Here is a 27,770-nt window from a genome sequence, read left to right on the forward strand (position 1 = left end):
CAAGTTTTTATTGATTTTATTTAGAAGTAAAATAAAACACGACATTTCCATCTAGAAACCACTGGCATATGCTGCAGTAAATTCAAACATGGAGAGGTGGGCTTAGCTTTTCAGATTCCTCCCAAATTCAGCTCCCTCCTGTTGCACTGGAGCTTTGTGCAAGCTCTGACACACCTGAGGACACAACTGTTTAAGGCAGCCGCTGGAGCTCGAGCTTTTCAGCAGATGGTGCTTCAAAGACATCATCTTCAACACTTTCCTCTATGGGCTTCATCTTTGCTGAAGTTCTCAGGTAGGGAGATGTGCGGCCCGGGCCTGTCACAGGTACAAAGGAATTACCAGTTAATTTAACAACACACACCTGCTACACAGACCTATCTGTGACAAAGTGGACACAATCTGATGATCCTGCCCCAGTTGCTTCATGGGAGGATTTCTAAGTGAAGGTTTCTTTGTTATCTGGCCAGAGGCACCAGGAAATTCTAGACATGGAACAGCCACACTGCTATGAACCAGCAGTGCCTGCTGCTAACCACAGACACAGCATTCTCCCCAGGTTCAGTGCAAACCCCAAGTGCAGGGGGTGCCCCTGCTTGTTCCCCAGAGATCATTTTCTCACCCTTACACTCACACACTGACCCCTCTCCATTCAGCCACAGCAACACGAGTGGCTGCCCCGGGTACAAAGGGTGTGTACATCTGCACACTGGCCTGGCTGCAGGGAAGGCTCCTCAGAGCACCGGGCAAACCTTGGATGGGCACATCATCAAAGCTACAACTGCCTTTAAAGCATTAAGTCATAGAATGGGCTGAGTTGGAAGGGACTCATCAGGATCAAGTCCAGCTCATGGTCCTGTGCAGGACATCCCAAGAGTCACAGCATGTGCCTGAGAGCACTGGCCAGACACAGACACAACACTCTCAAACTCTGCCAAGCCTGGTGCTGTGACCACTTCCCTGGGGAGCCTACCCAACCACCCCCTGGGTGAAGAGCCTTATCCTAAAAGCTGACCTAAACCTCCTCTGACACATCCTCGTAAGTTTTACACAGCATGATATGTAAAACTTATACAAGATTTATACCCCCATAAACAACCAGAGAGAAAACAAGATTTACAGGCAAAGGCCACATAAATCTCACTGCAACAAAACTACCTTTTAGAAAGGCAGCAACTTGTCTGCCAGAGCAGGGCTCACACCACAGCTATCCCTGTCAAGACATTAAATGGAGTTTTTGTGCAAACTACCTCTATTGCAGTTACATTTTCAGTATGAGGGTCAAACCAGAGAACTCCTTTGAATCATCAGCTGAACAGTTCTGTTTTCCATTGTTCATTCTGAAATAGAATCTACACTTGGACATGTATTTTTCTCAGTACCCTCTTGTAGACTTAGACCACCATAACAGTATGAGGTTGCAAACAGCTAGTATATGATGACCAAAAAGATTATGGAAATCTCTGAAATCCCATTTGAGAAGAAAACAACAAGAGATAAAGGCCATGCTAACAGACTGTTTGCATACAAGCTAAAAATTTAAATATTCTTGAAAAAAATACTGATAGCTGTAACACACTCTTATTTTTAAGAAATGTTTATCAGATATACAGTAAAGTGCTGTGTTAAGGGAGCCCACTTATGAGCAAAGACTCATTTACACTGAACTGGATCACATTTACACTGTGTGTGTTACACACAGAGAACTATACAGACACAGGCAACACCAGCAAGTTACAACACTAATGCATTTTTAAGTCACTTTCACAAAGAGACTGTTTGGAATTGGCATTTCAGAACTTTTTATGTTAAAAATGTATTAATGTTTTCTTTTGAGATTCAAAAATTACTGAAACTGCCACAATACAGGGTTACTCAAGCACATTTTTAGACACTGAAATTATGAAACATTTCTTCCCAGACAGATGTGTTTTATGGCCTAAGCAAAGGATACCTGCATCAATTAATTGGCTAATGTGCCCCACCCGACGTCTATTGGTACATTTGGATACAAAATTGGCTTTTCTGGGAGACACCCAAAGGAAAAAGGGTGCTGAAAATGCTGAGCTACAGTTCCAGCTTCATTTTTTGTAGATCTTTGTTTCAATGTAGTTTATTGTTATTTTTAAAATGGTTTTCTTCTGTTTAAAGCCAGTTAATTCTCTCCAGAAAACAGGAGTAAGTGGCCATAAGTTTCTACTACAGGATCCAATATAAGGTCTAATTAGCTAAGCCTGTTTGTTTCAAAGACATGCTCTTATTTGCTCCAAATACAAAATTTTGTCTACTGATGCCATTATCCAGTGCTGGACAGACGTTCAAGTGACTGAGTCAGACCTTCCTTTCACTACATTTTGTTGCTCTTTCTTGTGGGCCTAAACCAAAATACATATTAAAATTCCTGTGAAATCCAATCCTGCCTTTAACCACAAGCAGGGAGCATATAATTTGATAATACCACTAAAAGCATTACCAAACCAAAACCTTTTACATTCCTGCTCAGCTTAGAAGTTAACAAATACAGATGGACACACCAGCAAATCTGAGATGTCTAAAACAAGTACCACAGAAAAAGAGACTGTATCTCTAATAAATATGTGAATGGCTGTCAAGAAATAGTTTTACAGAATAGAAACTAATATCAAAATATTATTTAAAGGACTGACATTCAGGTGAAACTAAGCTTGTGATCAGGTTAAACTATTTTGGTTAACTCAAATTCTGGAAAAAAGGATACCAGTATTTCACTTACTAATGAATTACATACAGATGGACCATGGATGTCAAGCACAAGTGTCACATGATAAACAAACCCCACTTTAATACCTTGTTGAGGATGCCTGCTGAGTTAATGTGATGTTATCAACAGAAAACATCATGCTGCAAACGACTCACTCCGTAAGCATTATAGAATTCTTGTTGGTTATTTCCTTAATATAAAAGCAAACAGTTAGTTGGGTTTCTTAATTAATTAAACTAAAAACATACTTTTGTTAGTAATTGTAGCTTGGGACCTACTAATTAGTAATTTTAACCCTTTTATTACTAAACACTTTGAAATAGGATTAATATTAATTTCATGAGAAAATGAGTCAAAGTTTATAATTCATAGCACTGATAAATGCATAATTAAAAAAGATAGGATTATACAAAAATATAAATGCTCATTTTTTCAAGAATATGGAAATTAGGGGAAGAAAACTTATTTGGATTATAGTAGTCAAAGTTGTATTTGTAGTGGGAGGCTTTGTCCACACAACAATCACCTAGCAATGACAAAACAGTATTCCTATAGAGTTCCTGTACAGGTAAGTTCCCTTCATTCATTTTTTATTCTAATTTTATAAAAAGAAAAAAAAATCACATTTCCATATGTTTCTCACAAAATATTTTGAGGATTTTGGATTGTGTTTTCTTGTTCTAAATTAACAAATGTATGCCTGTAGAAGGAGGATCCAGGGAACAGCACTGGAACTGCAAGCCTCAGCATGTGCCTTATAGTAAATCTTTAAAAAACAGACAAAAAATACCCCAGCTGTTGCACTGAGAGCACCCAGCAGAAGATTTTTGAAAACACACCAGTGACAAGGCAAATGGCAGATTTTTTTTTTCAGTTTTGTGATCTGAAAAAAGTGCATATGTGGCCACAATCCACACTGAATACAAATCTTTAAGCAGAGCTCACCTTGGTAGCAACCCCATCATTGGCAATGACAGTACCCAGGAATAACTAACAAACTATTTTGGCAAAAACAGAGATTGAAGCATTACAGTTCGAGGAGATGAACAAACGTTTCACAGAAGTCAGAAATTTCACAATCAAAATAGAAAGAAGAAATAAATAACAATACTTTCTGAGTCGTGTGTGCAATGGTATAGGGGCAATTCCTCTGCCTCCCCAAAAGTAAGGGAAAGTGTTGGACTTGGGAGGCTGCTGGCTCAGCTGGGCTGAGGAATTTCTGAACATAAAAGACACATAAACCCCTTCTCTTGGGTAAAGCACACCCTCTATACCAAAAAAAAGGTACATAAACCAAGGAAAAGTACAACAGAGAAAAGTGTATTTATCAAGTATGTGCTAAGCACAAGTGCATCTTGCAGATTTATACAATTACAGCTGAACTTGTCATGCATTTCAAGTACTTTCTCCCAAAGCTGAAATACTGGTGTAAGAGTTTTGCTGTTAAGCCTGAAAGAGACACTTTAATTCTAACCAATCACACAAACACAGTTTTACAGTTTCTGAGTGTGCAAGTTCACCCAAAGGCTCTCTATGCAAAGGAGTGGCTTCAATTTCACAGAACTTTGCTGTGTGTGGAACAGGTGAAAAGCCACTCGAGGGTTTAAAGGCAAAGATCAGAGAACAGACCAACACAGGAGACTTCACAGCAGGAATCTCTACAGGCTGCCTGATCAAGAAGAGCAAGGAGAAGGGAGCCTTCCTTCTTTCAACAACTGGATCACAGGCCTTGGTGCTCCTGGGGAGTTTTAACCAGCCTGGGATCTGGTGGAAAGGCAACAGGGCTGGGAGCAGGCAGTCCAGGAGATCTCTGGAAGGTAGCAGACAATTCCTTCATGATTGATGAGTCAGCTAGGGAAGGCGCTCTGCTGGACCTGTCACTGATGAACAAGGAAGAACTCATCAGGGAGCTGAAGGCTGCTGGCAATCTTGGTTGCAGTGTCCAGGAGCTGGTGGAGTTTAAGATACTGAGTGGCAAGACAAATAGTTGAATTACAACCTTACAGGGGACTGTGGCTTGCTCAGGGTTTTACTTGGCAGGAGCTCATGGGACAAGGCCTGCAAGGACAGACCATTCCAGTGCACAAAAAGCTGAGCAAGCATGGTAGAAGGCTGGCATAGATGAATAGGAAAGTTCTGACAGATCTCAAACAGACACACACGAAGTGTAAGTGGGGATGAGCTCCTTGGAGGAAACACAGAACCATGGCCCAAGCATGTGGTGATGAAATGAGGGAAGCTAAACCTCAGCTAGACCAGGATCTAGTGAAGGGCAACAAGAAAGGCATCTACAAATAAATCAGCAAGAAAAGAAAGACCAGGGTAACTGCAAGGCGAGAGTTCAGTAATGCACAGGACACAGGAACATGAAAAAGTCTGAGACATTCAGTAACATTTTTGGTTTTTTTTCTTTAGAGGTTTGTCCTGAGGCTTGTTGGGACTCTGCATCCAGAGGGAGAGACAGAGAGTGATGTTTGACCAACAGGAAACCTGGACTGAATTAGGAGCACCTCAAGTCCACAGGGTGAACACAAGATTGTGGAACCACATGGGCTGCATCCAAGGGTGCCAAGCATTGGCTGATACAACTGCAAGGCCCCCTCTATCATCCTGGAAAAGTGATTGAAGTCAGGGGACACAAATAGAAATGCCAACATCACAGCCATTTTAATGAAGGGCAAGATGGAACACCCAGGCCTAATAGTCTAAATTCATTTCCCAGGAAGATTATGGAGCTTGTCTTCCTGGAAGCCATGCCCAAGCACACAAGGGATGGGAAGGTGACTGGGGAAGCCATCACGGATGTTGATTGCATCTGACCACTCTGGCCACCTTCCACCTTTGGTGGTGAGATGATGGCCTCTGTGTATGAATGGAGTCCAGGGGATGCTGGTTACATGGATGGTAGCACAGCCCTCCACAGCTCTGCCACTGGGTCCTTCCAGACAAATGGGAAACAGACGGGGTAGATGGGACTATAGCTTTGGTGGAAAACCTGCTGTACTGCCAAGTTCACAGGGTGGTGAGCAGCAGTACAAAATCCAGCTGTCAGGTGGTTGGTTACCAGCAGTGTTCTCAAGGGCCAAGGCCTATAATTTTCAAGATATGAATGACCTGGTTGATGGGATGAAATGCACTCCTGCCAAATTCACAGACAAAAGCCAGGTAGTGGGGGAAACTGCTGACAGGCCAAAGGGTAGGGCAGTGAGTCTGGACAGGCCATTGGAAAAAGAGAAAAGAACTGACAAAAACAACAAGTTCATGAAAGACAAATCCCTGAACCCAGGACATGACACACCTACACAGCATCACAGCCTAGGCCCCAGCTGGCTGGAAAGCAGCTTTGCAGAACATACTGTGGTGGACACAAAATGGAACACGAGTCAGCAGAGTGCCCCTGCAGTGAAGTGTGCCATTCATATATTGGGCCACATTAGCAGCATATATTGAACCATATAAGCAAGAACATAGCCAGCAGGTCAATGGAAGAGATTAATCCTCTCCATCTGGCAATTGTGAGCCAGGATCTGGAGTGCTGCATCAGTTTTGTGCCTCCCTGTACAAGAAAGACATGGACATACTGGAGCAAGAGCAGCAGAGTGCAACCCCAGAGGCTGGAGCAGTGATGGAGAGGCTGCAGGAGCTGGGTGTGTCCAGCCTTAGGAACAGAAGGCTCCCAGGGCTTCTGACTCTTGTCTTTGGCTACCTAATGGAAGGCAACATGGAAGAGAGAGCCAGACTCTTCTCAGAGGCATGCACTAAAGAAAGAAGGAAAACAAGCATGAGTTGCAATAAGGAAAATTTTTTCACTGTGGGGGTGGTAAGTCCCTGGAACAAGTTGCCCAGGGAGGCTGGAAAATATTTCCAGCTTGGAAATATTCTAATCTTCACTGGACATGGCCCTGCTCTAGCTGATATTGCTTTGGACATGAGGCTGGACCTGATAATGTCCAGAGGTCTCTCACTACCTCAACTACCTCTGAATGTCCTTGCAGCAAACATGGGAGAAAAAGAAAACAGCACTGGAATTTTCATCAAACTATATCCCAGATGTCACCCTTGATGTTCTAGTAGGGTGAAGCATTAGCAGGGCTTTTTCTTCCATCTATCTGGGCATGCAGACTACACCAATGTTAAGGAGTAAAACCAGATAGGCCCCCAGGTCTGAAGGTATTACTGGATGAGAACTGTGAGGAACACAATGGAAAACAGATAATTAAACAGAAAGATGCAAATATTTGAAAATATTTCCTCCTCTTAACAGAGACTTCAACCATAACAAATAACATATAATAAATAACAATAACAGTGGTTTTTTTCTCATATATTTGAATTCAAATCACTAAAAAATAATATTTACAAAATCAAAAGAAATAATCCTATATGATCCTTTTAAATGCTGTTAAACTAACAGCTTATGCCAAATGCAAAAATAGAGAATCTTCTGGGGCTTTTTTATTCAAACACTGCTTTCAGAATTCAGGCTAATGTTAATGTTTAAATTCAGATGATCTAAAAACAAATGACAGCAAAAGCCTAGAAAGAATAATTTAGAATGTTTTCATAAAGGAATAAATTAAGAGAATAGAAGTAAAAAGGTCAGACATAGTTTCTTCTCTCACTTCATCTGTTCTCTACTACTCCTGTCATACAAAGCACAGCAGAGGAGAGCCTGACAGGATACTTGGGGATTTTCCAGATGGCATCAAAATATTGGTGTATACCACATTCCTCCAGCCTCTGCCAATACAAACTATCTCAGGAGGAAAAGTAGGACACAAGTTGCTGAGGGAAAATGTTTTGTTTGGGTTTTTAGTTTCTACAAGCACCAGTGACAGAACAAAGGACATACTACTGTGACTGGCACTGTACCTTCAGTTTTGCCCCATTACTATAAACATTCCATATTATGCCAAAGATTATTATTACACATGTTGTGGTCTTTTCCCAGTATGTACATGAGGTATCTGCATTTAGAACACAAAACCTCATGCATCTGACTGCCCTGTAGTTAAGTCCCTTAATTTAGCTGCTACAGCAGCACCCAAAAAGCTACAGTCTGCTCCCACAGAGGACAACAGGAGTTCTGCAGTGTCTCTAATGGTCAACCTGAGCCATATTCAAAACTGGCACAAACTATCCTGAGCACTCACGAAGAGAGGATGCAGAGGAAGTCCCACGAAGGAACATCTGCAGGCCATCCTCGCTGTCACTGGTGCTGGCCATGCTGTTCCTCATCTGCATCACCGAGAGCTGCGAGCAAAGGCTGGGCTGCCGGTCAATCTTCTTTGAAGCCTGAAAAAGAAAAAAAATGGTTACTTTAAAAAAAAGATATCAAGTAAGTTAAAATAAAAATGGAAAATTACCACTTCCCTTGTGATAGATGCTCCGGTCTCAGCCACGATTATACAAGAAAATTGTTATAGGAGAAGATTCTATGCAGTGTAAATCAATTTAAATGACAATAGAAAATGCCAGTAATATACTGGAACTGGAACATTGACAAGTATGAAACTGCACATTAATTATTCAATCTCAAATCGCTTTTGTACTGAAATTTTCATGTATTTTCTTACAGAAAGCTTGGGTTTTATTATCTAGTAATTCATTATTTAAGTATGATGCTCTGCAATTAAATGTAGTCTTTATGATGAAGCTGATCCTCCTTGCTAAACAAAACAGTGTGCTATATATAGAGGCAATTTATACCTTAACAGGAGCATGGTTATTTTCCTGGCTTTTCATATCATTATGTTAGAAAAGTGGTGAATGTCCCTCCTTCCCAGTAGATGACCATTTGGCTCTTGATTCTACTGCAGCCTAAGTGCATCAGGTGAGCACTATCTTCTCCCTGTCAAATGGTCTGAGGAACTTCCATTTTGCTTTGAGAAGCCTTCCTGAGAAGCCCTTATGCTATAACATTTATATGAAGCCATACATTGTACCTTGTAAGGTATCACTGCAAGCCAGAATGCTATTTTAGGTGTATGTGAAAGGTAGCAATCAATGACAAAACTATAATGGATAACTCCACTTTATGGAATTTGACAAGTCAGAAACTAGAATCCTATTTCATGCAGAACAGAATGACTATTTTCCCAATATTAGTGAAAGTCTCTCTAGGAAGGAGAAAATCACAAGTTTTCTTACAAAATAAATTATACTTTATATATATAATATATATATATATTATATAATATATATTATATATAATATAAAATATATTATACTTTATATATTTAATAAAATTATTATTAATATATATATTAATAAAATATATTATACTTTATATATTTAATAAAATAGAATACACTTTTAAAAATAAATATATTTTTAAAATAAATATGCTCTTTAATAAATAAAATATAATTTTCTGTTTTCCAACAAAAAATTATTTGATAGTTTTACCTTCTTACTACCATATTGAATATGAATAATCAATACTCAATTGATTTCCCTATGTACACAAGTCAACCCCAACATTTTCCGATGAGATTGACAACAGTTAAAAGACATCAAAGACACCAATAATATTTATATTTGAAAGTGAAGCTTGTGAGAGGTAACATGTACAGAGTGCTGGCAATGGGAAAATTAAGAATTTATTTAACAATTCTCTTGCCGAGTTATGTAGGAAGAGCTCATGCAACAGGAATTTTATTTTAGGAAGAATAATAAGATCATACAAATTTCCCAAATGCTCATTCAATTTTTACAACATAGATTTTCAAAACTTACTATAATAAACCAGCTATAATAATCTTAAATTTATGCGAATTTTGCAACTAAAAACAAAGACTCAGTACAAACTGAAGATTAAGTGTGCAGATGTTAAGTGAAAAGAGGAAAAAAATTTGTTGGATTTTCTAATTCTTCGAAATTATGATAAGGAATAAGTAAGGAGACAAAATGAAACTAAAGCAAGGTAATTCATATTCCTGAATATGAGTACACCCAGACCACTTAATGTTTTATATATTTATAAAGATAAAAATTATATTTTAATTATATTTATTTATATTTTATATGTATTTCATGATTCCTTCCACTAACTGCATCATATCAACATAATGTTTGCTTTTTTTTTTTTTTGCACTGGCAACCCTCAAAGACATGTTGAAATTATTCTTCCTAGCAATCAGTATTACATAATTGTTTGCCCCCAGTAAGAAATTTTTTTAAAGGGAAAAACTCTGAAGCTTCTTTTTACAAAGACACTAATTTGTTAGTGAGAAGGGATATCCAGGGAGAAGCACCTTTTAAGCTACTAGCATCACATCCAATTGTTAGGCAGAAATATTTCCACAAGCTGATCAGTTCTGAATCTCAGTTACTCATCTTTCTTGTACATTACTGTGCTAACTTTGTTAAATATTGCTTCTGACACAAATGTTGCACTGACTCACACCTTGGCACTAAAAGGCCACGAGTGTGCATTAAGTAGCTGACAGCAGCAAGTTAAAAGAAGGTGCTTTAAGAGCATTCAAAATTGAAATAAAAACACATTTGTATGTGGGAGGAAAATTTCCAAACAAAACTTGAAGTTGCTTACCTTGTCATTTAAGGTTGGGTCATTCAATGAATAAAGTTTATTCGTAATATCTTTGCCAATAAGGTACTTAAAGATCTCATAAAGAAATGGCTCAGACTCCAGAAAGAAAGTCAGCCTTTCCCTGGACCAGCACAGGAACTTGCAGTTATCATCTGCAATAATGGTGACCTGGAAAAAAATACATGCTCAGAATTTGTACATTTAAAAATTCAAGATGAGCACACCTAAACATGCTTCAAAAGAAGTGATTACATTTTATTTGTGACTCCAGTTAAAATAACTCTTAAAGCCATAAAGATTTTTGGTATCTCTTTGTTGTGAATGTGATATTTACAAATGTAAAAATTCTCAGCAATTTATTATCATTATATTTTTAACTGATATGTGTAGCCAGTTTGTTTTACAGAAAACCTGGGGGACAATAACAGGGGAAAATCTCTCATGAGTTCCCAAACCTAAAAACACTTATGTAAGAGGAAATTTATTCATAAAGTCACTCCTATAGTGATGACACGCACTTGCAGTAGGCCTATATGTAGCTTGGTTTTATTTTACATCACTGTCACCAAACAGGAACAACTGGTGTCACCTAAAAGTCTCCATCCAAGAGTTTTTAGTGATTTAAAAAAAATATTTCCACCTTCCTTTTATAACTGTCAGCCCTGCTGATCCCACAAGTACAACCCTGTAGCAGCTGAGCCAAGGCTCTGTTTGCTCAGTTATTGATAATCCAGTTCTGGGTAGTTACAGGGGATTTTGCCCCCCTCTCACGGGAGGATGGACTTGCCAGGTTCATCCCCCTGTGCCAGCAGAGGGCAATGCCACACCAAAACCCACACGGGTCATACCCAGGGGCAGGTTTTGCAAGGGGGAGTCAGGCATCTATGAAGAAATCAAAATCAGGTGCTCTCTGCTTTTACAAGATAACATTACATCCTTTAAAAATTTAAAAAATCCGTTAGGCCCTAGAAACAATGAAATACTGTCATATATCCATGGATTTTTAACTCCACAGACTGTAATATAAGCCCACAGGCTGAGGAAGAATTCACCAGCACTGCCAGCAGATGGGGTCCTTAAGACTGAATCCGTGTGCTCCTGCAAGGCTGCTGGTGCTCACATGGCAGTACCAGCAGAACCCACGAATAAAGGACACACACTGCTCCAGATCACAGTAACTCCTAAGGCAGGCAGGAGCTGAGGCACGACCCTTTTCTCCTGGGAGGGCCCGATGATTCCTACCCAGGAGGAAGGGGCTGTGCCGGGAGCGCAGCCGGGCTGTGCGAGGCCCCAGTGCTGCAGGGTGGGTGCATCTGGACAAGTCTCTCCCCTGGCACTCAGCCCAGCCTTTGACTGGAACATATGACACCAATCACTGATTTTAGAGTCTGCACTGCTCTGCCTCCCTCCCCTTCTGCCACGGTAGCAGTGTGGATGCACCAGTCAGTCACAGGCTGGTCATTATTACACACACCTAGCTAAAGAACATCAAGAAAGAGGTAGCAAAATAGCCATTTATATGGGAAAAAACACCATTCTCTAAAAGTATTCCACCTCCCCAAACTATAATAAAATATATTTAATATACCAGCATAATTACACTGCTAGAGAAATATACCCTTATTGTTCCCCATATGAATATTTTTATTCAAAATACTGAGATAATTTTCAGCTTATGTTGCTTTAACAAATTGCAAAATGACAGAAGTATTAATACACTTTTATAAATACCAATTTCTAATTACTAGTGCCAGAACTTCTAGACTTTAATTATTACAGTAGTTCTTTTTCCCTTTTCTTTTTTTGAACCTCTGATGAGACCTGTTCATATCATCTTTTTCCATCAAAACTGCCTCTTAAATTATTTGTCCTGAACAATCTCCTAACATAAAACAGACTTAGAAACAGTAAAAGAGAATAAAATAGCAAAAGCTAGACTGCTCAATACACACCATTATAATACTGTTTTGCAGCATTTAAAAGTTATTCTTGACATGGTGCATCTTCAAACACCTATACTAGAAGGACAGCAAAATTATGCAAGTCAAATAGTTCACTGTTGATCAAATTTATACTGTATTTTTTTAATGGTCTCACCAGCTCATGTCCAGTGACATTTAAAACAAAATGTACCTGGAATTTCTCACCCCGGTTCATCTGCGTTGATCGAAATTCAGGAGAATCTATAAAGGCACAGGGGTAAATATTATGCAGAAAATGCCCTCGATAAGACACCTTCATTCTGGAAATAAAAATGCATGAAACAACATTTTAAACTCATGGAGGCTGATTAATTTAATCAAAAATTGGGTAGGACTACTGACTGTGGTAATGCAGTAGGTAACAGGAATAAATACATTCATCTTCTGGAATATCACTCCCAGAGCTACCCTGTTTTCTGCCTGATTCCAAGCAGAACAGGCTGCCAGACAAATAGAGAATTGATGAACATGCATGTATCCACAAAACATTGTTATTCAACCTGAGAAAGGTCATGTTACACAGCCAGACCAGAATCAGGCTTCCCTTAGGTAAGCAGCTTTGTGGTAATGAGTAAGAAAAGCAATGAAGCCTGACATCACTGCTTCTGTACACAGAAACTGGTTAAAATATTGGCCAGAATTTAGCATGAGTTTCAAGATTACAGCCTGGCCATGGGCATGTTTTACCCTTTCTCACCTGGATTCTGTCTGCCTCTGGGCAGTGCACCTGCCCCTCTCTACTTGCATGTACAAGTGCAATGAATCAATTTCCAAAGGTCTGCTGTTTTAAATCCTACTGGAGACATACTACTTCTTCCCTCATGCATTATGTTTTTTAACCTTAAAACCTGAGAATGGATGACTAGGGTATCTAAGACTTAAACAAATCTCTTGCTTATTTTGCAAGACACTGCCTTTGGTATTACACAAATATAATTCCCACTAAAATCCATGCAGCTGCACACGTAAGTGGATACACAATATGCTCCCAGTAAGAGATATCACTGCCACCTGAAAATGGTGTCACAAAATAGACTGCAAGTATAGACTATTTGACTATAGACCATAACATACTACAAACAATTGCAACCTCAATAATTTTCTAATTTATTCAGCCATGACACAAAGCATACAACTGTCCCCAGGCTTTTATAGAACCTACTTCCCCTTCAGCAGGATGCTCAGCCTATCATCAACTGATGTTTTATCTTCTGCTGCATAGGCTTGACCTGTCTTCAAAGTCTGAATGTTGCAGAATTGTCCAGTTAGTCTTTGGAAGAGCTCTGGAGGCACATGGAGAGGTTCAAACATTCTCTTGTAGAGGCTGCTAAGTTCCTTCTCTATCTTGATCTAGATTGGAAAAACAAGAGAGATCAATAAACACAGATGCATTAGTTAAAAATGAGTAAGACTGCACACAAGCTTTAGCTTGAGGGACATCTTTGGCTTCATTATGCTTAAGCAAGGAAAGAAGTGGTAAATGTGTGATGTCTATCCACAAACACTGCCTGTGATAGGGTGACCAAAACCTTATCTAAAATGAGCCAGTTTGGCATACTGGTGCTTTAGAATGCTGTCCCATCCAAGTGCCACATTAAATCACACACAAGGAGCCCTCTGACATGTCTGTTGATGCAATAGTGAATAGGAAGGACTTGGGCAAGAATTATGCAGAGAAAAAAATTAGTTTGTCTTTCACACTGCATGCACACATCACTGTGGCTATCCCTCAGGCTCTCCTGGGAGCCCCTCTCATCCCTAAGCTTCTTGGCTTACTTGCAGTAGAAAATCAAGTCCTGAAAAACAAACCAATTATATTGAAACCACATGTGAGGGAGGGGAAAAAAAGACCAAAAAACATTGCCAGCTGAACATCCCACATCTAAGAGCCCACCCAAACTCAGGCAGCAGCAATGAGGGAAAGGATGTTGGCTGAAATCCTAAGCCTGGAAGTCTTCCCTGAATGAAGGAAGCAGGGGATGAGACAATAATACAGCCTTCCTGAAAGCAGAGGCAGCCTGAATAAAGCCTGCATATTTGCCATGAGGAAGACAAATTAGAACAATAAGCATCAGATAATGACCAAAAAAAAATATACATGGAAGAGAGAATAAGGAAAAACTGAGAAAGAATGGCAGAAAAAAAGATAAAGACGCAAGTCTCTGACTCATGTTCAACTCTTCCCCCAGGACCTGCAGGTCCTTTTCTACAAAGCTGCTTTCCAGCTGGTCACTCCATGGCATGTGCTGATGCATATTTATTCCTCCCTGGTGCAGTATCCACATTTTCTATTGAACTCCATGAGATTCCTGTAGGTCCATTTCTCCAGCCTGCTGAGGCCCCTCAAGATGGTTTCCCAACCTTCTGGCCTATCAGCCACTCCTCACAGTTTTGTGTCATCAGGGTTCACATATGCCCCACCACCCAGACCATGAATGAAGATGTCAAACAGCACTGGGACTGGCACTGGCTCGAGGTTACACACCACACACTAACATATGTGTAGTACCCAGCTTCAACTGGACTTCCTACCTCTGATTACCACACTCAGCCCTGCCATTCAGCCAGATTCCAGTCCATCTCACTGTGTCCTCTTCCAGGCCACACTTCAACAGATTCTCTATCAGGATTTTATACAAGACAGGGTTTAAAAGCCTACCAAAATTAAGGTTGAGGATATTCACCATTCTCATATCTGGCCAGTCATTTCATCATGGAAGGTTATCATAAATATGGCTTGGGTTGGAAGGGACCTTAAAGATCACCCAGTCCCAACTCCTCTGCCATGGGCAGGGGCACCTTCCACGAGACCAGGTAGCATCAGAGCTTCAACCTGAACACTTCTAGGGATTGTGCATGTACAGCTTCTCTAGGCAAGCTGCCCCAGTGCCTCACCCCCCACACAGTGAAGAATTTCTTCCTAATATCTAATCTAAACCTACTCTCAGTTTGACACCATTCCCCCTTATCCTGTCACTACATGCCCTTGTAAAATGTCCCTCTCCATCCTTCTTGTGGTTTCCCTTACAGTAGGGAAGGCCACAATCTGGCCACCCCAAAGCCTTCTCTTTTCCAGGCTGAACAAGCCCAATTCTCCCAGCCTTTCCTCACAGAGCACCTCTTCCATCTCTGTGCTCGGGCCCTCAGAGCCCTCCAGGGGGGATCTCATCAGAGCAGTCACTTCCCTCACCCTGCTGGCCATGCTGCTTTTGATGCAACTTAACCAATTGGGTTTCTGTGGCTGTGAGTGCACATTGCCAGGTCAAGTCCAGCCTCTCATCCAGTTCTTCTCTCTAGAGCTGCTCTCCATCTGTCCATCCCTCAGCCTGTGTTGATACTGGGGGTAGCCCCAACCCAGTGCAGCACCCTGCACTTGGTCATGTTACATTTCATGACATTTCCATTGGCCCACTTCTCAAGCTTGTCCAAGTCCCTCTGGATGGTATCCCAGCCTTCAGGTGTGTCAAACAACTCCACTTGGTGTCATCTGTACACTTGTTGAGGGTGCACTCAATCCCTTTGTCTATGTCACTAATGAAGACACTAAATAGCACTGGTCCCGATACAGACCCAAGGGGGACATCACTTGTCACTGATGTCCATCAGAACTCTGAACTTTTGACCATTACCCTCTGGAGGTGACCATTCAATCAGTTTCTTATCCATCTATTATCAGGCCGGTTAAGCATGGCTTCCCTTTGGTAAATTCTTGCTGACCACTCCTGATTACTTGCCTGTGCTCTATGTGCATAGAAATGTTTTCTGGGACTATCTATCCCTTCTTTTCAGAGATCAAGTTGAGGCTGACCATGCTGCAGGTGCCTGGGTTCTCCTTCTTGCCATTTTTGAGGAAAGGAGTGGCATTTGCTTCCTCTGTTCCTCACTCACTTCTCTCAGTCACCACCACTATTCCAAGACTATCAGGAATGGCCTTGCAGTGACAAGAGCTCTTGTGGCTGAGTGACATCAGGGCTCATGGATTTACTACGTGCAGTGCATCACTAAAGTTACACGGCTTTCACACTGAATCAATTACTAGTTAAATATTCCACAAGCAACCTCACTCATATGAAACCCAGGTTTTGAACTTCCTGTATGTTCCTTATGCCACAATCTTTAATCCCTCAGAGGATATCTACACAGACAAAAACAAGGATTAAAAACAAACATGCAAGAGAAACTGTATTATGTTAAGTCCTGAGCTGTTTGATTTCAAAATATGTTCCATATACCCACAAAGCTAGATGACTGTTTTACCATCATGTTCTCCAGGAACTCCCTCATTTTTAACAGCTGTACCAATTTAATTTCCACCTTTCTATAAATGACTACTGCAACTTAAAGAAATACATTTCCATCTGAAAAAGGAATTTACGTAGCTCCCAAGACTCCTGAACCCAAAACCAGGCACACAGACACGAGGGCAAATTTTGGCCCTGGAGTGTTAATCCAATCCCTTAACTAGCACATGGTTCATGTTTCATGATCTTCCTCTAGTGTGTAATGCTTTGAGGGGAAAGCAGGTGTAGCCACTTTCTTAAAGACTGATCAGATTGCAGGCTGGAGCCCTGCTTTAGATGGGCTCCCTTGTAACAGACCATTCCCCCTTCCCAGGCACAGCTGACTGCTCCTCCAGTCATGCTCGTGGGTCATATTCCCAACAAGCCATATGGGTAGGTGTAATGTTTTCTTCAGCAGGGGTTGAAATATTCTGGGATGCTGCCAGAACTCCAAGACAGACTGATTAGAATCAGCTTCCACTCCGACTAAAAAGGCCAAATTTGTAAAGCTCCAAGGAATCAAAACCACTGAAGATTATTTCAGAAAAGAAACTCACTGTGATTTTGCAAGCTCCATTTAATAAAATAAATATTTAACAACCAAACATATCAATTATTCATTTTGTAATATGACTAACTTGTAATTATTCTGTCATTCCTTTCTTTCCTTGGAAAGATCTTTTGTGAGAATTACCAAAACTGATTGAGATGGGCAATACAATAGCTGCAGAGAGAAAAATCTCATTCAAAAATTAGTTCCTAATAGTTTTAAGTTTTTCCCCCCCTATTCTTTGTCCTCTTGTAGGAAAAACAAAACAGCTTTGGGGTTTATAATAAGCATGTTAGACAGCTAAAAAGACCTGTGTGACTATCAGGCATCACTTCAAGTATGCTTGTTGATCATAGTTTGCAGCAAAGATTAAAATATATATTTTTAGTAATTACTGAAAATATGCATTACAGCGATTAAAATAACAATATTTTTCACGCAATGTTCATAAATACTGTAATTTCTCAATGGAAAGAAGACTATTGAAATTAAGCCTTAATATGCAAAGAAACAGCACTACCTGGCTAGTCTATCAGATCTAATTTTTGGCTAAGCTTTCAAGTTGCTCAGGTCACATAGCACAGCTGATGGTAATCTTTGGGTGAACCTGTGTTCCATATTGGAGAAACACTGCTGTAGGTAGAGCCTCTTCCTTTTTTAACACATGTACTCAATTTATCAACTTGTTGTGGACAGATGCAATTTAACCTTTAGCCCCCTTTTATATGCTGTGGTTGCCTGCCAGAGTGTGAGCAGTGCAGTTTATGGGAGTGCCAAACACCTCAGTCCTGCTGTGGTTACTCTGACACTGGGCAAGGGCTACAGAGAGAGAAAACAAAGTTAAAGGCAGGTGCTCCAGCCCTCCCCCTCTTAGATGCAATTTTTTACCAACTTTGGTGACTGAGTTTATCAGTCGAGTTTCATATTCTCACAAAATTCCTTCTTTTTATATCCACCTACAGAGTACTTCAATCATTTCTATGACTTGACCTAACTCCTACAAATAATTCTGCTATCAAATTTATAAGAGGATTTCGTGAAAAGAGCTGCCTCTTCAATAGGATGAAACCTATACCATAATGCACAAAGTACCCCACTCTATGCCAACACAGCTTTTAGTAGACAACTGTAATTACAAAATAATGTATTTCCTTCTTCATTCAGTATTGATTTACACATTGCAGGGTGATTTTTTTGTTTGGTTGCTTTTTTCACTCAAGCTCAAACCAGCACATCATCCTCCCAGGATGCTTTTTCACTCACCAATAACCTTTTATTTAGATTTTTGGAAAGGGTTGGACAGGTACAAACTCAAGGACCATTACCTATGTTTAAGGATGCCACAATTCACTTTTAAAATACAGGTAAGATTAAAGGCTTGGTTTCCAGGGAAATGGGTTTCTATCAGCTAAGCACTCCATTTTGCAATAATTTCTGACTTTGGTGGCCATTTCCTGTCCCATTTGACAGAAGATTAGAAGCCTCAAGATCTATTAAAAAGGCTTAATTGGTGGGGGTTTGAAGGGAAGTAGAACATGCTAATTTGGCTGAGGGAAAAGACTGCAAATAAATTAATCCCTTATTAGAAACTAGAGTACCTGCATGGGATATTTAAAGTGGACAGCTACAGAGTAGGTAGAGTCTGGCCTCACTGGCTCTCCCTTATCTATCTCCCTTATCACAACTGGTATTTTGTGTGTGTGCTGGACAGCATGGCCATGGCCACCTAGCAGAAATACAATGCAGTTCCATCATGTACTGCATCTCAATGGTGACATAAATCAATTGAATAGGCTGAAAAAATAGCCTATTAGTAGTACTAAATTTAATTAGTAATTAAATTTAGTAACCAAAGAGGAAGTTACCCTTTAAGTACCCTTCAAGAGCAATTTGAACTAGAGATATTTACTACACATCTACAATTGTCTAGTAGCAGATCAGACTAGCTTGTTTTAAGCTGCTTCCTAGGCAAGACAGAAGTCAAGCTTCATGCTGCCTTGCCAGCTAATTTCCTAGATGCTTTCTTGCACAGGCAATGTTGAATTGGTGAAGAACTTATTTCCAGGTAGGTTCTGTTTTCTCTTTTTTTTTTTTGGTACATGTTGTTGCACACTTTCAGAGTGTGTCCAGAGTGTGATTTTGGGCCAAACACAAAAGTATTCTGCTGAAAATGTCTACTAATTCATTGGTTTGTCCATCAAAAATGGGCAAAACTTCCCTTTGTTACATCTTACTAGAGTGCTTGTGAAATTTATCTGTTATACCTACCGGTCTCCTTTTATACACAAGGTATATGAAATGCAAAAGGTTGACAACCAAAAACACAGAATTCCAGATCATTATGTCCAAGGCACAACGATAGAGTGTAGCCCAAATGATGAATAATGCACATCCTGTAAAAATTAACAAAAAAAGAAGAAGTTAGATTTCACCAAATAATAAACATACCTAGAAAACCACCAAGAATACATCCACTGAGTATAATTACACTGAAAAGCAATATATTCTACAAACTTTAATACAGTTAAGCTCTCTGGATGAAGGCATGCAGCAGTAGCTAATCACTGCAATGCTGCAAACAGGCACTGAGGGCAGGTGGACAGACTGCAGCCCTATCACATGGGACTGCAATACTCATTGAAATCACAGTAATTCAGATCAGGATGGGGCAAGAAGAAAGGTGCACTCCACGATGATTTCTTACTGAAATGTAGTAGAAAAGAGATGGGGGAAAATTAGGCAGCCCACAAAAATTTGTATTGCATTAATTAGACAAAAAAGGCCTAGAAGTTCACGTCTAACTAGCAAGGGAGAGTTGCATAAAAACTTCCTAAAGTCATATGCAGATATTTTTGAAAATTAAAAGAAACTATTATTGCTGATGTGACAAGGTCATATAAGGAACCTGAATTCTCCTGTGTAACATCAAAGACAAAATTTCCAAATGCTGAGTCTTTTTTGAGTTGCCTTACTTTGAATAATGACACTTGCTTTAAAAGACAAGACATCATGTATGAATAGGGATTTCATTTTCAGCCTACTAAGACAATATTTATCAAATGATGGATTATGTATTAGTGAGTCTCTCCCAGATAACTGTGAGCCTACCATCCAACAGAGATGGTTGGAGAGGTCAGAGTTATATTTTCCCTTAAGCTTCCTGCAAAGACAAAAAGGAGACAGTGCTAAATGAATGTTCTTACCCCCTTTCTCCCTGAAAATGACCTTGACTTAATGAACTCAGTACTCTCTAGTCTGTCTGGGTTGTTAACTGATGAGGCAGTGCTTGCATATGGATTAGAAAAATCAAAATATAGTAACTCTTGATCTGCTTCATAGTTAGACTGCAAGGCACAGGAGGATTTGAAATCTGGATGTATTGAAGAGCAGCAATATTGCAGAGCAGCACAGAGGTGGGACAGGGTGAAAGAAAAGGGAACAGGTCCCTAGGAACCAGGCCTCATTACTCGTTCTGCCCACTGAGTAAATCTGCTCCCTGCTGCCACCCCAGCTTGCAAAACTCTGATTCCCTATCTGCTCATACAAGACCTACAGATCAAAATGGCAGGCCCAGCAAGTGCAGAGCTCCTTTTGCTTTTAAAGGCAAGACAAGAAGCCTTGCAATGCTCAGATCCTTGGTCACCAATGCAGTGTGTTTTAAAAAGTTACCCTATCATAACTATAAAATAGAAAATGCAAGAGTGTTGTAAATTCAAATAGTTCTATCATAAAATTTACCCACACTATAATGCCAATAAGCATTCACTTAAAAATACTTGAGCATGCTCTTGTTGGATTGGATTTATCCTTCTTACACTGCAATGAGTCACTATTCCTGCTTTGATCACAAGGATCTTGTCCCACACAAGGTAGAGAGGCTTTGAAATAGCTGTGAGACTGCAATGTTACAAATTGAACCACATTCACTCAGTCTCAAGCATGCCAAATTTAGGTTTTCCTCTCAAGTCAGATTCTGGTGTCACAAGATTCCTACAGTGGCAGAAGAAACACAACTGGTATCAGAACACAGAATACACTCCCCATCAAAAGGCTGCAGTTCTAAATCAGCAATGAAAATAATGCTGGTGACCCACAAGTGGCACAGGCTTGAACCTACGTTAAAAGAACACTTGGGGTCACAGCAAGCTCCTCAAGGAGAAGCTCTCATACCTCAGACACACTAAGCCAATGCATCTGCCAATACACAGTCCCAGTACTTACTTGAAATCTAAAATCCAGGTCTTAATGACCAGACATAACTGATTTGAAATAAGTGGATTTTAAACATCCAGTTACATCTGACATAAACGATGTCCACTTGTTTTCAAGCTGACATCTTCATAGGTTTTGCAAATTGCAGTTCTAGAAAGTTTTAAGAGCCAAGAGTAATATAATCTTTCTAAAAAATGGTGTATCAAGGTCAAAACAGATCCAGTCTTAGACCAAAACCACCTTCATCAGAGCATAATGGCCATTAATAGAGGCAGTAATTTCACTATAAGCTGCAGGGACCAGCTCCACAATGGTCAAACCCAGCCATTTGTGTCACACTCCTGTTTCCAGAATAATCCTCCTACCTATGGTGAGCAGGCCTCGCAGAAGAATCATATGAAGATTCAAAGTAGTTGGAATAACCAGCCCAACTGCAAAGCAAATGTTTGCCACGTGGAAAACAAGATGATGAATCTCTTTCCAGTTTTCACATGCAGTCTCATTGAGAGGATCAAGGGTGGAATTTTTTAAGTCTGGAACAAAACCTAGTGGAGTAACAGTGAGTGGGCTCATTGCTGTAGTATTCATCTTGGAGACTCCTGCAAGGAGAGGAAAAAAATTCACTATGCATTAAACTGAAATATAGTAGACATACATATGGATTTTACAGTTATTCTTTCCCTTCCCAAGATATATTTTCCATTAGCATTCACGGAAAAAAATATAAAAAATGCTTTAAAAGGGTAAGCTAGGTCTATAGTTCAGTAGTGCTTTGCTATCTCTTTCACCTAAATCATAGCTACCAAAACTGAGAGGCTGCTATGTCTGCTGCCAGTCTTTTAGGGAAATCACTTGGTCTACACAGTTTGAACAAGCTTGCAAGACCCTTGTTTGTGTGTGGGACTACTGGAGAAATTGAGACAAAGACTATTTCTAATCTAAACATACATAGGATGATTTTGTTGTTGTAATAATAAATAGAACACATAGAGCTTTTGCCTCAATTAAATGGAAAAATATCTGTGGGCAAATCCCTATACAAAACAAAAAATCACTATTAAAACAAAATACAGGGAGAAACTGGAAGATTTTGGGGCACTATATTTAGAATATTAAAACTGGTCTCTCTGGGTAACTGCAGTCAGTGCTACAAGCTCTACAGAAGGTCTCCTGAACCCAGAGCAGGGCTCAGCTGAAGGAACACAACAGCTCCTAGAGATGTCTGCTGCCAAACACAGGAGAGCCCTGCTTCCAGCAAGGCATGTATGGTCTCTCACTGCCACAGCAGTAGAAATTATATGGAGGTGGGTGTAAGTCTCATAATGAACTACATGCACTTCATCATTGAGACAACAAGCTCCATAAAATACAATGCAATGGGATTTGCATTTGATTCAATCCTGTAGAGACAGGGCACGTCCCTGATGTATGTCATCACTAGCTGCCATGTAATTCATCTGCTCAGCAGACAATCCTGGGTCACAGTTAATACACTCTGTTTTCTGCAGACTTGAATATGCTCTGAAGCACCTCTGTTAATTGAGAGTGTTTCTTGGCCTGTGAAATAAGCTTCTTGGCCTGTGAAATGAGTTTCTTCATCCCTTCCTTTTATTGTTTTCTTGTGATTGACCTGTGTACAGGGCATAAGCAAGCTGGACAGTTTTCAAAATTAATCAGTGTTTTAGACCCCTTCTGAAAGCAGTGGGAAGAAAGAAATCCTCAACCCTCTCTTATGGTTCATCTCCTATGCCCAGAGCCTGTCACAGCTAAGGGATGCTTCAGAATGTGCAGAGGCATCCTGCAGGATCAAACACTAGCACAGATGCAGTGTATCTCTACCTGGTTTGAAACAATTTTCAAGGAAAAAAATTAACTAATCCTAAACATCTAATCCAAAATACACTATTCACTTGTTTCTTAAGATATCACTTTCCTCTTTTCATTCCTACATTAGTTATTCACAAAGATTAATTAAAATGTGGGGGTTTATCATAAACTCGACACTTAACTGTTAGCAAACATCAGGCCTATCCAAATACACTCCTACTTTCTTTCAGCTCTTCCACACGAGTTCATCAAGAGAGTCATCAGAGCAGTTTCAGTGTCCTGACAAAGCCTCTCACACAGTGAGCCAAAGCCTGAGCCCATGAGAGGCTGCAGGACTGGCATTTTAACGGGCTCATAAACAGGAGGGAATTGCTAACTGGATAACTATGTCTGTGCTCATCTTACACACAGCTCATCTGGTGCTCCTGTTGTTTCCAAACAATATAAACTCCCTACACGAGAACAGCAGGACCTCTAGATCTTTTAAAAAAATCATCAGCTGAGTTTCTACCTATATTCAGCCTTCCACTGCCCAGTCGTGTGCCAGTAAAAGCACCACCTAAAATGCCAACAGAACAAGTAGAGACAACCAAACTCACACACAGATACAGAACCAGGCATAAGTCTTGAAGCTCAACATCAAAAGAGGCTGCAAGAAATAGTTTCAGCTACATCTGATTGCAGATCAAGGCAGCCTTCCAGATGCTTGATATTTTTTATTAGCAAAATTTTGTACTGCTCCACTGTGGGAATAGAGGCTACCTGACCCTTTCAGCTCAGCTCTAAAGCATCACACATTAGAAGACTGGAAACCCAATGAACCAAATTAAATATACAGCACCTGACAATCTCATTCTCCTCGCAGCCCAGCCAAAACACTGCTCCCTTTGCTCTCCCAGACACTGATGCAACAAATCACCAGCCATAAACTGAAATAATGGGAAGGACTTTCTCCAAATGTTGATCAAGCAATTTAAAGCGTCCACAGTTGTAAGAGGACATTTAACACTTTTGAAGGTCAGGCTTACCTACTAGATTGCCTACATTAGAACCCAGGAACCAAAATCTGCCCACCCCCAGTTTTTTATAAGCTTTGTCTTTACTACCTCAAAGTCTTTATATGAATACCTTCGAACTTCACTTACTACTCACAAACAATAATTACAGCTCCCCTGACATACTGGAAACAGCAGAAACAAGAACTTCTCCATCATGGTGGTATTAAAAAGCTGACAGAAATAGATTGATGCTATCTGCAAAATGACACAAGGACAGACAGACACAGGGTCTGAATTTCAACTAAGGAGGCTGTTTTGGGGATCAGGAGAGAAGGCACAGCTACATGCTGTGACCTGAAGTGCTTGTCTACAGGTAACACCAGAAAGACAAATATCCAAAATGTCAAAAAACAACATCACTGTAAGTTTTAGATCAATTCTTTAATCCTAGCACCTGCTGTTGCCAAATAATACTGAAGAATGAGGGAAAAGTCTGCAGTTCCATAGAAGAGCAAGCAATTATCATTTTTTGCCTTATGTGACCTCAGCCAAAAATTAATTTGGAAGTACAGATTCAGGCCTTTAAAACTGTAATTATGTCTACTAAGGATTAATATAGCACAGCACAACACTACTTAGTCATATGCTTAAGTCTTCAATGCAAAGATATGTATAAATATCAGGAGTTAAAAAAACAACTAACATAGTCAAAACATTTTGTGAAGTTGGGGTAAAACAGCATCCACTGAAATAAAAGCTTTATGGGGCATAAGACAAATCATTAAAAGCGCATTTTTTAATATCCAGTATATATTCATCATATGGATTTAGATTTACCAAACCAAGAATTTATAATTCAGATGATTGAGAACTCAAGCCAATTTGTTGTTCAAAGAGGAGGGAAAAAAGAGGATATAAAAAAAAAGAAAAACTCATTGACTTTTTAATATTGAACCTAACAGAAATTAGCGTAGTTTAAAAAAAGGTTTGTTAATTGTTTTTGTGCATGAACTTGATAGAAAGTTAAAGTAATACATGATGATCTTAGGTCAGAAAATACAAATTCTCAGAAAATAAATGAGGTGAGCTTACTCTAGGATTTTGCTATACTCAACAACAGCTTTATACAAGAGACCAAACTTCTGAAAAGCATTCCCAAAAGATTTAGTCTGCAAATATGGGGACACCAATATGGCTTTGAAAAAAGCATGAATTTTATGGATACCTAAACAACATTCACAGAAGACAGACATGGCAGAAAACCGTAAAACATTTGGTTCTACTATGAGAACCAGTCAGCCAAGCTGATAGTGGGACAGTGCTGAGTGTCCCACTCGTGTCATTACCACTTTATTGAGATTATTCATATCCCACAGCTTTACTGGTCAACATTATTCAACTGAGCTTCTTACATCTTTCAGTATGTTTCTACATACTTGAGTATGTTTCTAAAACTTGAGTATGTTTTCTATAACTTTGAGTACGTTTCTATAACTTTACAGTCAATGCAATTTCAAAAAAATAATTTAATTATACCTGCAGAACTTTACTTTTCTATGGACTTACAGCACAGAAGCTGCAGAGATATTTTAGGCAATAATTCTTCTATGAAGACAAACTACTAGAGGTAGCATAGCTGAGTTAATTACAGTTTAATTTACCAATTTCCTCTATTACAATGCAGTAAGAACGAATAGGAAAGTGGTATGAGAAAGTACGCTCAATTTGCTCCTTGCAGCAAGTCACATTCAATTAAATGCGTCAGCAACTACAGAAATGTTATTCTCTTCGGTCACTTTAATCAAGAGAAAATTTAACAACACGTTCATTCTTCATAGTCAACAAAGTATCACACGGTGAGAAAACCTTCCCCCGCGGCAGCGCAGCCCCGCAGCCCCAAGCGGAGCGGACCCGAGCCTGTGAGCGCCTGGGGCTCGCTCTGCCCTCCGCCTGCAGCGCTCACGGACGCGCCGGGCCCCCGAGCCCCCGGGGGGGAGCGCGCCCGAGCCCCCGGGGGGGAGCGCGCCCGAGCCCCCGGGGGGGAGCGCGCCCGAGCCCCCCAGGGGGGAGCGCGCCCGAGCCCCCGGGGGGGAGCGCGCCCGCAGCTGCCCGCGCCCAGCCCCGCTCTGCGCTCCGCAGCTTCACTTCAGCCCATGACGCGCGAACGCCAAACCCACCCTTCGTACCAAACAATCGCGAAAATAATTTTTAAAAACTGAAAAGAGTCAAGCAACTGGTCCCTTTCCCCCCAAAAGAGCCACTTCGAAAGCTGCAACCCGTCCCTCCTCCCCGCGGGCAGGGCACAGGAGAGCGAGCGACCGAAGGGAACGAGGGACCAGGGACGGGACCGCGCGTTCTCCCCGCTGGCCGGGCGGCTTCACAGTGGAGCCTGGCGCCCACCCCTCCTGCCGCCGCCGGTGGAGCGGCACCCCCGGCCCGGTACACCCGCCGGTGCCGGCCCCCGCCGCGCCCCCCACCCGCGGTGCCGCCGGCGCACGGCAGGAGCGCCCCTCACCTGCCCCGCGGAAAACTTTCCGGGCCGCCCGGACAGGACGGCCACAGCACGGGGCTGCCGCTCGTCACCGCTGGCGGTCCCGCGGCGGGCACGGAGCCGCGGCTGTGACTAAAATAGGCAGAGGAGCCGCGGGAGCTGCGGGCGGCGCCAGCGGGACCGGCACCGAGCGGCCGCAGCGCGCAGGCGCCTCCGCTGGGCCCGGGGCTGAGGGCGCGCCGGGAGGGGCGGGAGCGGCCGCGGCTCCCACAACCCTCAGAGCATCGCCCCGGCCCCCGCGACCTTCAGAGCATCGGTCCGGGCACCCCCGCCCGGCCCGGGCTCTGTGGCCGCCGGGCAGTGTCAACCGAGGCGCCTGAAGCAGGTGCGGAGCCACCGCGCTGAGGTGCAGCCAGAGCCCCGCGCAGGCACGGCCCCGAGGCCTGGCAGCCTGCCCAGCTGTTGTGTGGTTAAAATTAGAAGAGCTGAATTCTCCCCTAAACCTGGGGCAAGCAGTGTTGCCCCTACATGGTGTGTCAAGGAGCCTCAACAGCCTTTATAAAACTGTTTTCTTCTCAACTCGGCACCTGCTGCGGTTGCTTGGTCAGGAGCGCGATGTGTAAGGAATGTCACCGAGTTCGCTCGTGTTTGACAGCTCCCACAAACGGCGCGCTTCCAAAGCGGGACGTGTCTGTCCCCGCGGGTTCGCATCGGCTCTGCCCATGTCCTGTACCAGTCTGACAGGACGGGCGAAGCAGTCACCGAGCGTGCCTTCATCCCCAGGAGGCTGAGGAGTAGCATTCAGTGGTGAAAGGCATTCCAGCCCATCTCAAAACCTGGTAAATGAGAACTGCCAAGGCAGAAAAACCTTTCAATACATTCTGATGAGCTAGCTACAGAGTGGGGTTTTCAGCAGCCAAGAGCATATGGTCAGCATTATTCTTAAATATTTTTGGAAAGCATACAGGATCCCAACTTGTTTTTGAAGTAACAGTTTATACATGTACATATACATGTGTCCGAGGAGACCCTGCCTTTGTCACAGCTATTCTCAGTTTTGCACCTTGGACAAGAGATCAGGATCTCTTCAGGAATGTGTGCCATGTGAACAGGGGTTTTATGAATCCTGCTGCCTTGTGTA

At 41.4% G+C, this 27,770-nt stretch overlaps 1 protein-coding gene across 4 annotated transcripts; it reads right to left on the reverse strand.

The window, feature by feature from the left end:
* POPDC1 (popeye domain cAMP effector 1) lies at positions 1 to 26,841 on the reverse strand. Of its 4 annotated transcripts, XM_071446596.1 has the most exons (9): positions 26,654 to 26,841; positions 21,679 to 21,912; positions 19,370 to 19,494; positions 13,434 to 13,621; positions 12,423 to 12,531; positions 10,290 to 10,457; positions 7,891 to 8,032; positions 2,824 to 2,927; positions 178 to 315 (listed from the first exon to the last, which is right to left on the reverse strand). In XM_071446596.1, the coding sequence occupies exons 2-8, from the start codon at positions 21,899 to 21,901 to the stop codon at positions 2,860 to 2,862; spliced, it is 1,023 nt and encodes a 340-aa protein (XP_071302697.1). In that variant the 5' UTR covers positions 21,902 to 21,912; positions 26,654 to 26,841; the 3' UTR covers positions 178 to 315; positions 2,824 to 2,859. The 4 variants fall into 4 exon arrangements, with proteins under 4 accessions (XP_071302686.1, XP_071302697.1, XP_071302703.1 ...); XM_071446585.1 differs by lacking the exon at positions 2,824 to 2,927 and having other exon boundaries at positions 1 to 315; XM_071446602.1 differs by lacking the exons at positions 178 to 315; positions 2,824 to 2,927 and adding an exon at positions 3,023 to 4,617.
* Between the last annotated feature and the right edge of the window lie 929 nt (positions 26,842 to 27,770).

The sequence above is a fragment of the Agelaius tricolor genome, unplaced genomic scaffold (genome assembly GCF_023055355.1).
Source record: "Agelaius tricolor isolate 1412-34295 unplaced genomic scaffold, bAgeTri1.0.p SCAF_1, whole genome shotgun sequence".
NCBI lineage: Eukaryota > Metazoa > Chordata > Aves > Passeriformes > Icteridae > Agelaius > Agelaius tricolor.